Raw genomic sequence first — 12460 nt, forward strand, 5'->3', positions numbered from 1 at the left:
GTTTCACAGCTAAATATACATCCCTGTTCACAGCGGTGGCTACGGAAACAACAGGAGTTTAGCAAATGCTCGATTCATTTTTCTTGTACTGATGATGAAAAAGCCGTTGATGCCCGGATGGCAAGGGAAAGTATTCGCTCCAATCGGGCCCCTATTATAAGGCGCCTGACAAGTGTGAGGAGCGAGAATCAAGCGGACAGACGACAGACAGCGCGAGGGAAGGAGATCCACCAGCACTCCCTTTCTGGTCCGGGATCCTAAGGGTTAAGACCAACGAGACCTGGCCATCCCTGCTTCCTAGAGAGGCTCCGGCTCAGCGGGCCGGGGGAGGGGGGGCTAGGGTGACTTCCTGTTTCTATCTGCCGGACTGGGGAGTTTAGGACCCTGGGTTGGTGGGGTCAGAAGGAGCTCGGGGCTCCTTGCTCTGGGACTGCTGGGCCTGCTGGGGTGCTGGGCGCCTCGTGTGTGGCCCCCGGAACAGTGAGTTCCTTCTCGGGGGGAAGGGAGCCAAGGGCTGCGGGCTGGAGGAGTGGCCACCGCGCCACCCAGGCTGCAGTGTGTGCCCGGAGAGGGATCCCGCTGCTGAGGGGGGCCGAGGCCCAGGGTCTCCCGCCGCCCCGGCCATCGCGCTACCCCCGCCTCCCTCGCCTGGCGGGTCCCTTACAGGAGCTTGTGGGCCGGACACGATCTGGCCTCCTGGAACTTCACCCTGCAGTGCACCCCAGCCTCTGCCCCCTGCTAACGGTTCCTAAAGCTAAGCTTCAGGCAGTGCATTTTCTTTAGAAGACTTTCTAATCCAAAGCACGGCCCCATCCTAAGCACCTCGGCTCTAGGACAGTGAAAACAGCCCATCTCTGTGGAGTGACATCTAAGGAACAGCCTTGTAATACCATTTATGGCCTGAGTTTGCTACTGGTTTGCTGAGCCAGTGTTCCTGAGGGTCCCCTACTACCAAAGTTAATAGTTTCTTAGCAGGGAAAATGCTACACGGGTCTCTGTTACCCGGACTTTTACTTCGTCTGTAAAGACTTTGATGAAGTAGATAACTGTGTGATCTTGGGAAAGTTTCTTAATGTCTTGTTTGTTCATCTGTAATAACATGGTGGTAATTGTTTATAGACCTCTAAGGGCTATTGTGAAAATTATATGAGGAAATATTATGTGTAAAGTATTTAGCTCACTTCCTGGCGCATAATAGGCAATAATAAGGTGAAAATTATACCTTTTTATACTCCTCCAAAAACAAATTTTTTGTTTGTTTTCCATGTGTGCCTTTGTACATTCTTATTTTAGGCTCTTATTTTTCCCAAATAATGCTGTTCTTTATATTCCAAAATGGATTGCAAGTCTGTTTATACCTGCCTTCCAGTGATAGATGAGTCCCTTAAAGTAGGTCAGGAATCATAGTTGACTCCAGAAGATAAAGCTTAGGCTAAAAGGGATATGGTGATTATAATAGACGAGAAAGTAAGAGGCAAGGAAGAACTCCCTCATTAGCTTCCCTTTTATATTTAGGGGTTATTGGCTATAATTATTCTAGCCCTGCTTTGTCCTATGTTTTTTTCTTTTATTTATTTATTTTTTTACTGATTATATAAATTCTAACTTTCTTTTGAAATTGAACCTCAATGTTTCATCCTTCTGTCAAGGGCCAGCTTATTCTTTCTGAACAGGGTGCTTTCTCTTTAACTGCTTCCTATACCTGTATATTCATTTTTTGAAGTCTTGTTATTGTTACCTTTTCCAAAAAAACCTTCCTGTTTTCAATTCAAAGTGTTTCTAAACTCTTGAGTGGACAATGAGTATTAGTATTCATTCTGTTTTTGAAGCTTGATCCTCAGACTTCAGTGTGAAGATTTAATTTTTTTATTGGCATTTCCTTAGAAAAAGTAAATTGGGTTAAACTTAATTTGAAACACTTGCATCTGAGATAAGATTTTTTTTCCCCCAAAAAAGACTTCTGAAGACCATGTTTCTTTTTTTTCGGTCTGGTGCACAGAACATTCTGTGCCTAGGGTTGTTATGTTGCAATGGTTGGAAAAGAAGGAAAAAGGACATTTTTAGCAGATGCCTGCAAGCATAACCTGTTTCCTTCCACAGGATTTCTGATCCCTACCCTGGGTGTGACCACTGATGGAGCAAGAGCAAAAGCTGTTGGTCTCAGATTCTAGTGGCTGCAAGGAGAGGGAGAGTTTGAAAAGCCCTTTTACAGGTGAGGGATCAAGAAGATGATCTGAATCCATTGGAAATTCAATGTAAGATGTGCCATGGAGTGCTACAGAGTGTGTACAAAGAATGGCATTTAAATGGGACAAACTTTAATTTGATTCCTGCTCTGTTGCTTACAAGCTATGTTACCTTTTACACCTGTTTTCTCATCTTTAAGAAAAATGAATATCTCTCTCATATTTTTTTAGGATTAATAACTATATGCCAAGCCACTGTTCTTAATAAATAGTGGGTATCATAGTTATTTCTATATTTTTTCAGATTTTAACTAAAGTGTTGTCAAGTTTTCACCTTAGCATGTGTCTTATTCAGTTTCTCCCCTACTCAGATCCCTTTATTTCTTTTAAGTCTTCCAGAATAAAGTTTAATGAAGTTTTTAGATCAGTAATCCCCCCTTGGTAATTGCTGACATCTGCTCAAATACTTCGTTAAACACAAAAAATTCACATGCTTCTCATGAACACTTACAAGTAGAAAAAGTAAAACCAGCTTTAAACACTTTTTTTAATATAAAAGAATTTATGAGGTTTTACTTTGTTACTCCCTCCCTTCCACTGCAATTCAGAATTTCCTTCCCCAGGGAGAGATTAGGGAATATGTTTAGAATATTTGTTTATTCTTACAGGAGATGAAAGTGAGAATAATTTGGAAACTGCTCCACACAATAACTCCACGGCAGAGAAAGAGAGAGCCTCTGAATGGTCTAAAAGAGATGGCCTGCAAAATTGTGAGCATGAGAATACAAAAGAAATACCGTTGACATGGTCCCAAGGAGATGAGATCTGGTGTAATGATTCCTGTGAGAACGATGGCAAATCAGAGAATCAGGGAAACTCTACAGGAAAAGATGAAAAACCCAGTCACTGGAGTTGGGACCAAGGGGAACACTGCAGTGCCTCTGCCCAGCAGAATTCGACCTTCAGAGACAAACCCTACAAGTGCTCTGAATGTTGGAAAAGCTTCAGTAACAGTTCTCATTTGCGTATTCACCAGAGGACCCACTCAGGAGAAAAACCTTATAAGTGCTCTGAGTGTGGGAAATGCTTCAGTAATAGCTCTCACCTGATTCAACATCTGAGGACACACACGGGAGAGAAACCCTACCAGTGTGGTGAATGTGGGAAAAGCTTCAGCAATACCTCCCATCTCATTATCCATGAGAGGACCCACACAGGAGAGAAGCCCTATAAATGTCCTGAGTGCGGGAAAAGCTTTAGTAGCAGCTCCCACCTGATTCAACACCACAGATCACATACCGGTGAAAAACCATATGAATGTCCTGTGTGTGGGAAATGCTTCAGCCACAGTTATGTCCTAATAGAACATCAGAGGATTCACACCGGAGAAAAACCTTATAAGTGCCCTGACTGCGGAAAGAGTTTTAGTCAGAGTTCGAGCCTGATTCGCCACCAGCGGACACACACAGGTGAGAAGCCCTACAGATGTCTTGAGTGTGGAAAAAGCTTTGGTTGTAATTCGACCCTAATAAAGCATCAGAGAATTCATACGGGAGAAAAACCGTATCCATGTACAGAATGCGGGAAGAGTTTCAGTCGAAGTTCAAACCTAATTACACACCGGAAAACCCACATGGGAGAAAAGCCCTATGAGAGTTCCGAATATGAAGAAAGCTTGAGTCAGAACTGCAGTGTGGTGGAAGAATGCGGACTCCAGCCAGGGGAGAAACCATACAAATGTTGTGAGTGTGGAAAGCGTTTTGGTCTCAGCTCCCATCTCATTCGACATCAGAGAACGCATACGGGAGAAAAACCTTACCGGTGTTCGGAGTGTTGGAAAACTTTTAGTCAGAGTTCCACCCTGGTGATTCACCAAAGGACGCACACAGGAGAGAGACCTTATAAGTGTCCTGACTGCGGCGAGTGCTTCAGTCAGAGCTTTAATCTTATCAGGCACCGGAGGACTCATATGGGAGAAAAACCTTACAAATGCACTGACTGTGAGAAGTGCTTCAGCAGAAGTGCCTATCTCAATCAGCATCGGAAGATCCACACAGAAAAGTCTTTTGAGTGTCCCGAAGTTGAAGGCTTTCCTCATGGGTGGACTTGGAAAAACTGTTCAGGGGAAATGGCCCTCATCTCTTCTTTTTCAGTCCCAAATCCATCTTCCTCTTGAGTCCCAAAGCCTATTTGTTTATTTATTTTTCCTTTTCTTACTGGGCCATTTTAATGAAGGTATTGCTGCAAAGTTTCTTTGGTGTTTTTGCCATAATGTCTGGAAGAGTCAACCTCCCAGGTTAGAGGATGGGAAGGCCCTGATCCCCAGCTCATTACATGCGCCCAGGGAGAGACGCTGCCACTGATGGAGAAGAAATGTATTTTGATTAAGGTAAGATTGGCATAGCTTCAAAGGCAAACATAAAGAGAAACCCTGGAAATAAGGGCACCTGAGAGCTTGAAGCTGAGCTAGCCATTGAATTTCCCTGTTTCCTCTTGTCTGATTGGGTGGCAATAATTCATTACTGGCCTCAGGGATTTATCCAGAGAAAGATTCTTTTTGAACAAATAATGTGATTTCCTGACTGTTTTTGTGGCTCTTAAGACAGAAAAGACTCAGTTTTTTTCCTCTCTTTTTTTTTTTTTTAAATTTTTTTTATTATATTATGTTAGTCACCATAAGTACATCCCTGGATTCCGATGTAAAGTTCGATGCTTCATTAGTTGCGTATAACACCCAGTGCACCATGCAATACGTGCCCTCCTTACTACCCATCACCAGTCTATCCCATTCCCCCACCCCCTCCCCTCTGAAGTCTTCAGTTTGTTTCTCATAGTCCATAGTCTCTCATGTTTCATTCCCCCTTCTGATTACCCCCCTTTTCTTTATCCCTTTCTTCCCCTACCGATCCTCCTAGTTCTTATGTTCCATAGATGAGAGAAATCATATGATAATTGTCTTTCTCTGCTTGACTTATTTCACTTAGCATTATCTCCTCCAGTGCCGTCCATGTTGCAGCAAATGTTGAGAATTCGTTCTTTCTGATAGCTGAGTAATATTCCATTGTATATATGGACCACAGCTTCTTAATCCAGTCATCTGTTGAAGGGCATCTCGGCTCCTTCCACGATTTAGCTATTGTAGACAGTGCTGCTATGAACATTGGGGTGCATATGGCCCTTCTCTTCACTACGAGAAAAGACTCAGTTTTTTAAATGCATTTTTATTTGCTGGAAATTGATTTTCAGAGTATTTAGTACTATATTGTCTAATACAATAGCCACTAGCCACATGTGGCTATTTAAATAAATTTATATTGAGATGAAATGGAATTTAAAATCTGGTTCCTTAGTTGCTTTAACTACCTGCCAAGCACTCACTAGCCACACGTGACTGGTGACTGCTGTATGGGATATTATATAAAGTTCTTTCTTTCAAGATTATTATTCTTGACAGACTCATAAACATTTCCTATAAGACTGTAGGAAATGTGCTATGAGGTTTCTGCTCTCCAAGAAGAATTGTAACCTAGAGTAGAAATGAAATAGAGGCACTCAGTCCGGAGATTGGCCATTCTCATTCTGGCTCAGTCGTTAAGCATCTGCCTTTGGCTCAGGGCGTGATTCCCGCATTCTGGGATTGAGCCCCGCATCAGGCTCCCCTGCTGGGAGCCTGCTTCTTCCTCTCCCACTCCCCCTGCTTGTGTTCCCTCTCTCGCTGCCTGTCTCTCTCTGTCAAATAAAGAAATAAAATCTTAAAAAAATAAAAATAAAAAAAATAAAGGTCCAGATGGAAACGTGATGCTTGGGAGTCATGACTTCAAGGGCCTGTAGCCACTAACAAGCAAAGGTAGCTTGAGAGTGCTAAGACAGCGAGGTTTGTGATCTAACACTGCATGACTGGTAAAATCAGTAGTTGTACCAGGACTTGACACAGTGAGGGGTGAAGTGGACACTGGTTGAAAAAGGATCATGATTAATTTTGAGCCATGTACATCATACGGATAAATGGTCAGATTAAAGAAAATACTCATTGATTACAGTGACGAACACATGTAGAAGATTTTTCCCCTTAAAATAATAGCTTACTTTCTAAACATTAAAGTAATACTTATTGCTAATTGTAAAATATACAGAGAAGTATAAGTAGGAAATATGTAAAAGTAAGAAGACCGAAATAAAAATGGCCCATGATCATTTTTTCCAGAGATCACTCACCATGAAAGTTCTGGGATCTTTCCTGATAGCCCTTTTTCTGAGCGTATATCTGAATAAATATTTTTAAAAATTGGATCATACGGTGTGTTTGTATATGTCTATATAGAGTATTGTGTCTTGATTTTTTCCCTAATCTTATGTCACTGCCAGTTTACTTGTTTTAAATGATTATGAGGCTTTTAATGGCTTCATAATATACTGAATGATGTACCATAACATTCAGTTGTTCTGATGGTAGACGTTTATATTGTTTCTAGCTGTTTGCTATTGAAAAGAATGCTGTTGCCAACAAGGCTTTTTTGGTGGGTTTTGTTTTGCTTTGATATTGTGGTTATGATCAGTTGTTTTGTTTTTTGTTGGCACACAAATTTTAGTGTACATCTCTAATTATTTGCTTAGGATGAATTCCTAGCAGTGAGATTACTGAGTCAGAGGACATAAAAGTTTTTAGAGGCCTGTTACTTAGTCTCTTTCCAGAACTGTTTAACAATTTAAATTACCCCAGTGAAAACATCTTTTGGAGGGGTTGGGGGAGGGAAACATATAATTCGGGGTCAATACATCTAAATGACGGAAACCTCTTTTCAGGCAGCTTGCCCCCAAAAAAAAAAAAAAAAAAAAAAAAAAAAACCCCCCCTTAACACCTTTTTTCTTCTCTTGGGTTAGGATCAGCGAAGAGTCTCTTTGGGTTGCATCGTTTAAGAACTACTTGGACTTTTCCTTGTGGGGCCCCAGGCGCAATTCCAGTAGATGGCGCTAGAAGCTGCTCTAAGATCTAGGGAAGTGCTCCTGATGCCCAAAGCCTGGAAGTAAGTACTAGAAAAATGGTTGGGAAAGGGCTGGCTACTTAGTTTAATACCTCCTGTCACCTGATTCAGAGAACAAAGTGCACCCCAAATCTAGGAGACGTAGGTAAATTCAGGTTTGGCAAGTGGATGAGTATCTTTTTGTTTGTAAAATTGATGTTGTGGAAAAAGCACATTGGAAGCTTGTGAAGATACCAGGTGACACTGCTCAGAAGACTGGAATCCTCATCTTTCCCGTCCTACTGTCATCAACAATTCAGTGAAAAACTTGTATTGTCAGCTGCAGGGATCGATGTTTTAGTAAGGGGAAAACAACCGCAGTGTGGGAAAGGGGGAAAAGAAATCTAAGGTGTGATCATTGCCATCACCAGAGGTTACTAATTCTTCCAACCTCAGCTTAAACGTAACTTCCTCTGGGAGGCCTTCCCTGACGCCTGGGTTCGTTTAGATCTTCTTACCCTCCAGTCCAACATGTACTTGCTCATTTTTGGGCATATATCACATCCTTAACTACCTGTATGCTGCTATCTTCTCCATTAAACTCTGAACCCCCATGTGACAGGTACTGTGCCTGCTCTGTTCAGTGCTTTACTCCCAATACCAAGCACAGTGCCTGACACAAAGTAGACACTTGATACACGTTTATTACATTGAATTACATTGATGTCTATACTGTATGGCTTTATGAGCAGTATTCAAGAAGAAAAAGAAGATGAAAACACAGTTCCAAATTCCAACTAGAATTTGCAAAAGATTACATAAGCACTGAGGGGAAGCAGAACAATTAAATGACTGGCACTAAAAGTCTATGGACTGGTGGAATGGTGAGCAAGTGACTCTTGAGGTTTTGATAAAATGTGTCACAAACAAAAATATTAATGAAAAAGAGACCGCTCAGTTTGTACCAAAAAAAAAAAAAAGGTATAAAATGAAGAAAGGAAAGTTAACAAATATAAATCAGTGACTGCAATGGCCAAGAGGTGGAGTTACAAAAGGAGATGATGATTAATCTGCATCTGAAAGAATGGATAAGTGAAGAAAGGAGGGCAAGGCTTTTCCTTGAATGGAGAATGCTAAAAGAATGGATAAGTGAAGAAAGGAGGGCAAGGCTTTTCCTTGAATGGAGAATGGCACTTGAAAAGGCACAAGTCCAGTCCTGACATGCCAAATGAGGCCAACAGGGAGAGTAGAGGTGTCACTGGAAGATCAAATGTGCTCTTTGTTTGTTTTCAGGTAACTAGATCTTTGTAGGGGGAGGGAAAAAAATGCATTCTAGTCGAACAATCCCAGATTCCTGAGCCAGATTTATTTCCTTCCTTCCTTCCTTCCTTCCTTCCTTCCTTCCTTCCTTCCTTCCTTCCTTCCTTCCTTTCTTCCTTTTTCTTTTCTTTTTTTCTTTTCTTTTTTCTTTTTTCTTTTCTTTCTTTCCTTCCTTCTTTCTTTTTCCTTCCTTCCTTCCTTCCTCCCTTCCTTCCTTCCTTCTTTCTCCCTTTCTCTCTCCCTTTCTCTCTCTCTTCCCTTCCTTCTTCTTCTCCTTCCTTCCTTCCTTCCCTTCCTTCCTTCCTTCCTTCCTTCCTTCCTTCCTTCCTTCCTTCCTTCCTTCCTTCTTCTTTCCAGATTTATTTATTTCAGTGAGAGAGAAGAGAGCTAGCAGGAGGGGCAGAGGGAGAGAGAATCCCAGGGCGACTCCACGTTGAGCGCAGAGCCCAATGCAGGGCTCCGTCTCACAACCATGAGATCAGGACCTGAGAGCAGAAACCCAAGAGTCAGAGGCTTAAGCAACAGCACCACCCAAGTGCCCTCTTATCCAGATTTTCTGGGCTTGGATTCAGGCTCGGCTACTTATCACCTGTGTGATCACTTTTCTGTACATCCCATTTCCTTATCTGTAGAATGGGGTTAGAAACACTGCCTTCCTCATAGTGTGATTGTGAGGACAAAATGAGCTAATGTATGAAAAAAAGCATTTAGAATGCTGGCTATATACTGTATTAGCTCTTGTCATGATTACAAAGTATTTTTTCAAAAAAAAAATCTATACTGGCCCATGAGGGATGCCTGGGTGGCTCAATTGGTTAAGCGTCTGCCTTCAGCTCAGGTCATGATCCCAGGAGAGCCCCACATTGGGCTCCCTGTTCAACAGGGATCCTGCTTCTCTCTCTTCCTCTGCCCCTCCCCCTGACTTGTATTCTCTCTTGCTCACTCTGTTCTTTCTCTCTCAAATAAATAAGCTTTCTAAAAAAACAATCTAACATGGCCCTTTACTAAAAATGATACACCGTGATGAAATAAAGTTTTTCCAAACATGGGAGGTTGATTCACTATTATCAAATCTGTTAGTGTTAAGATTTCGGTTCACTAAATTCACTACATGAATAGAATAATTAATATATATGTATATATATCAGTATATGCTTAAAAAGATTTGATTTTAAAGAATTTAATAGAGAAATTATAAGCAATTATAAACATCCTATTTTAGATTGAAACATTAGAAATAATCCTACTAAAATCAAGAATAAACATGGAAACCTGATATTCCCAGCAGTCTTCAATATTGTGCTTCAGGTCCTCATCAATACAACAAAATGAGAAAAGGAATTAAGAGGCATAAATATTAGAAAATGAGCCAATCCTAGGCTTACCTGTGCTCAAATCTACTCCTGAAATACCTCATGCTTTGCTCTGAATCGCAGGTGGGCCAATCCTTGCAGGCTGTGTTTCCCAAACTTTATTTTCAACTGATGTCCAGCCAACATTTGAGAAAATTCTAGTGAGAGGTTGGGCCCCTGGGGAAGAGAAGACACCGTACCTCTCCCTTTTCCTCTTGGCCTCCTACAGCTTCTCTGGTGGCAGCTATGTCCCCAGCATGACTCCTGCTCCTACCAAACAGGTCCACCATGCTTCCTGTTTCTTTGGGGATACCCTGGTCTCCAAGGTCTCATAACACTGCCTCTGCCTGATTACAAAGTATTTTTCATGGGCTTATTCTATAGTTTATTACTTTCTGCCAGCTAGTGGCTGATTTTGTGTCATATTTCATTGCCTTTGCTTCAGGCCTGAGTGACAAGATTTTTGTTTTTGAATAAGTGGAGCCATGCCAAGATTCAAATATACTTAAGTGACCTTACCTACTTGATAAGAAAAAAATCCTCTTATGCTAATTTCAAGAACAGGGTAATCAAGTAACATCCTGGTGATTCTGTATTCTCATCTAAAAGAGTGGGCTGCTCAAGCCTTCCATCATTTTAGCAATAAAGGAACCAACAAGCAGCTTACTGAAGAATTTATCTTTAGGAAAACTACTTTCCACACATTAAATTGAATTTTTTGAGTCTTTTTAAATTTGATGTATATTTCAAACAGCCAAATTTGTTGATACCAGTGAGGATTGTTGTCAGAATTAAAGTCTTGATTTTACAACGGAGGAATGTTAAAGCAGTAATTTATAATTAAGAAAGAGTATTGAGAAACACAAGATTTGCAGATCAGGAGCTTAACTCGATTTCATCAGGTATCAGCTGTGATCTGGCCAAGCCACTTCACCTCTTTAAGTTTCATTTTTGTTATTTGAAGGTTAAATGATGCCTGTGAAAGTATTTTGACACATAATTATTTTTATTAGCAGGTAAGACATATATTTGGGGTGAAAAATGATGACATGCCATACTTTTTTTTTTTTTTTTAAGATTTTATTTTTTTGAGAGAAACCATGAGCAGGAGGAGGGGAAAAGGGAGAGGGAGCTGAGCAGGGAGCCCAAAGCAGGGCTCCATCCCAGAACCCTGAGATCATGACCTGAGCCCAAGGCAGATGCTTAACCCACTAAGCCACCCAGTTACCCTGATGCCATACTTTTTTAAACTCAGCAAAGTGTTACAGGATTCTAAGGATTCGATTTCATGAAGATACTGCTCCCTCCCCCTAGAGGTTGACTGACTTGTGACTAGTCAAGGTCACAAAGCTGGTTAGTGACAGCCAGAGCCTAGGTCTCCGCTTTCTGGTCACTTGGTCTTCCTACTACGCCATTGTCGTTCATCATTCGTTCATTCACTAAACACATTTTTAGGGAGATTGTGCTAGGTGCTACAGGTGACTGATTTATCAGATTCTTCCCTCAAGGAACATAGGGACTAATGGGATACGACTCAGCCGTTAAATGTAGAGCCAGAGACTGGGGTCAAAGTATGAACCAACTTATTGAACGGGTGACAATGCAGCTGTGCTCCAAGCGGCAGAAAGGATTGGTACATAAACTGCAGGATTTAAAGGAGGCAGTCCAGGGTTAGGTAACAGGATCAGCTATTCGAGGGAGGTTTCATTTCATAACAAGGGCCACCTCTCCCCTTGCAAATCTTGCACGTTTTTGTTTCCCCTAGAACGCTTGCCCTGGACACAATTCAGGTAACCTCCCTGCAGTCTTGCCTGACTCCCTCCAGTCCGAGGCGGAGAGGGAGGGAAGGGCCGCTGCCTGTTAAACGGTTTCCTGGTCGCCCACTCAGGGAAACTTCGGCACACCTCCACTTTGCCCGCGGACCCCCCTCCCCGCCCTTCTGTTTGATAACGAACATCGTTAGGCTGAGCGCAGCGACAAGTGCGTGGCGCCCGACAGTTCTGATGAAGTAAGGGGACACCCCGCGTGTCCTCTCCTTCTGGCACAAGTCGGCCTAACTCGTTTTTCCATACGTTCGGCCTGACCGTGTCACGTTTCCCACGCACCGGTCTTCACTGCCCTCTATACACACTAGGCTCAGGACAGAAAAGCTGTGTCTGAGTCCTATCTAGGACCCCCGGGGCTCGTAGTAAGCGCTCAGTACACGTTCACGGGATGATTGGCACCGTTCCGACATTAGGCGGCGTTACTCCCGGCAGCGGTTTCCTCGGGACCAGCTCCACCTCTTCCTGGGTAGGACCCCAGCGGCCGGGGCCGCGCCGGGTAATCTGACCACGGGACCCAGGGCACGACCCCCTCCGCCCCTTCCGCCCCTCGCAGCCAGCGAGGGCCTTCCCATCTGCCCACCCGGCGGCAGGCCGACACCCCACGCCCCCACCCCACACCACGCAACATCGCCCTAGCGCCTCACCGGCGACGCCGCGCGGGCCGCGTCGCCCGCGATTGGCCAAACGCGGCATAGCGCCATCTCGGCCTACCGCGCGGTGCGCGCCCTGATTGGCCAGCGGCGGCGGTGGGCGGGGCGGGCGCTGTGGGCGCGCAGGGCGGGGCGGGATTGCGCCCCTGCGCCCCGCCTCCTGGT

General features: G+C 43.3%; 1 protein-coding gene across 2 annotated transcripts; it reads left to right on the plus strand.

Moving 5' to 3' along the window:
• Positions 1 to 351: 351 nt before the first annotated feature.
• ZNF572 (zinc finger protein 572) lies at positions 352 to 8558 on the plus strand. 2 transcript variants are annotated; one of them, XR_002143006.2, is made up of 4 exons: positions 352 to 480; positions 2101 to 2212; positions 2855 to 4575; positions 7068 to 8558. XR_002143006.2 is itself a non-coding variant. In XM_002920727.4 (3 exons), exons 2-3 carry the CDS (start codon positions 2134 to 2136, stop codon positions 4360 to 4362), a joined length of 1587 nt encoding a protein of 528 aa, XP_002920773.2. In that variant the 5' UTR covers positions 352 to 480; positions 2101 to 2133; the 3' UTR covers positions 4363 to 4918. The 2 variants fall into 2 exon arrangements, 1 of the variants encoding a protein (XP_002920773.2); XM_002920727.4 differs by lacking the exon at positions 7068 to 8558 and having other exon boundaries at positions 2855 to 4918.
• Positions 8559 to 12460: the final 3902 nt, after the last annotated feature.

The sequence above is a fragment of the Ailuropoda melanoleuca genome, chromosome 9 (assembly GCF_002007445.2).
Source record: "Ailuropoda melanoleuca isolate Jingjing chromosome 9, ASM200744v2, whole genome shotgun sequence".
NCBI lineage: Eukaryota > Metazoa > Chordata > Mammalia > Carnivora > Ursidae > Ailuropoda > Ailuropoda melanoleuca.

Bases quoted from the DNA above. Each gene is read 5' to 3' on its own strand.
- ZNF572 (XM_002920727.4), top strand. From the start codon at position 2,134: ATGGAGCAAGAGCAAAAGCTGTTGGTCTCAGATTCTAGTGGCTGCAAG. The intron at 2,213-2,854 runs GTGAGGGATCAA...TTATTCTTACAG, and splicing joins TTTGAAAAGCCCTTTTACAG to GAGATGAAAGTGAGAATAAT.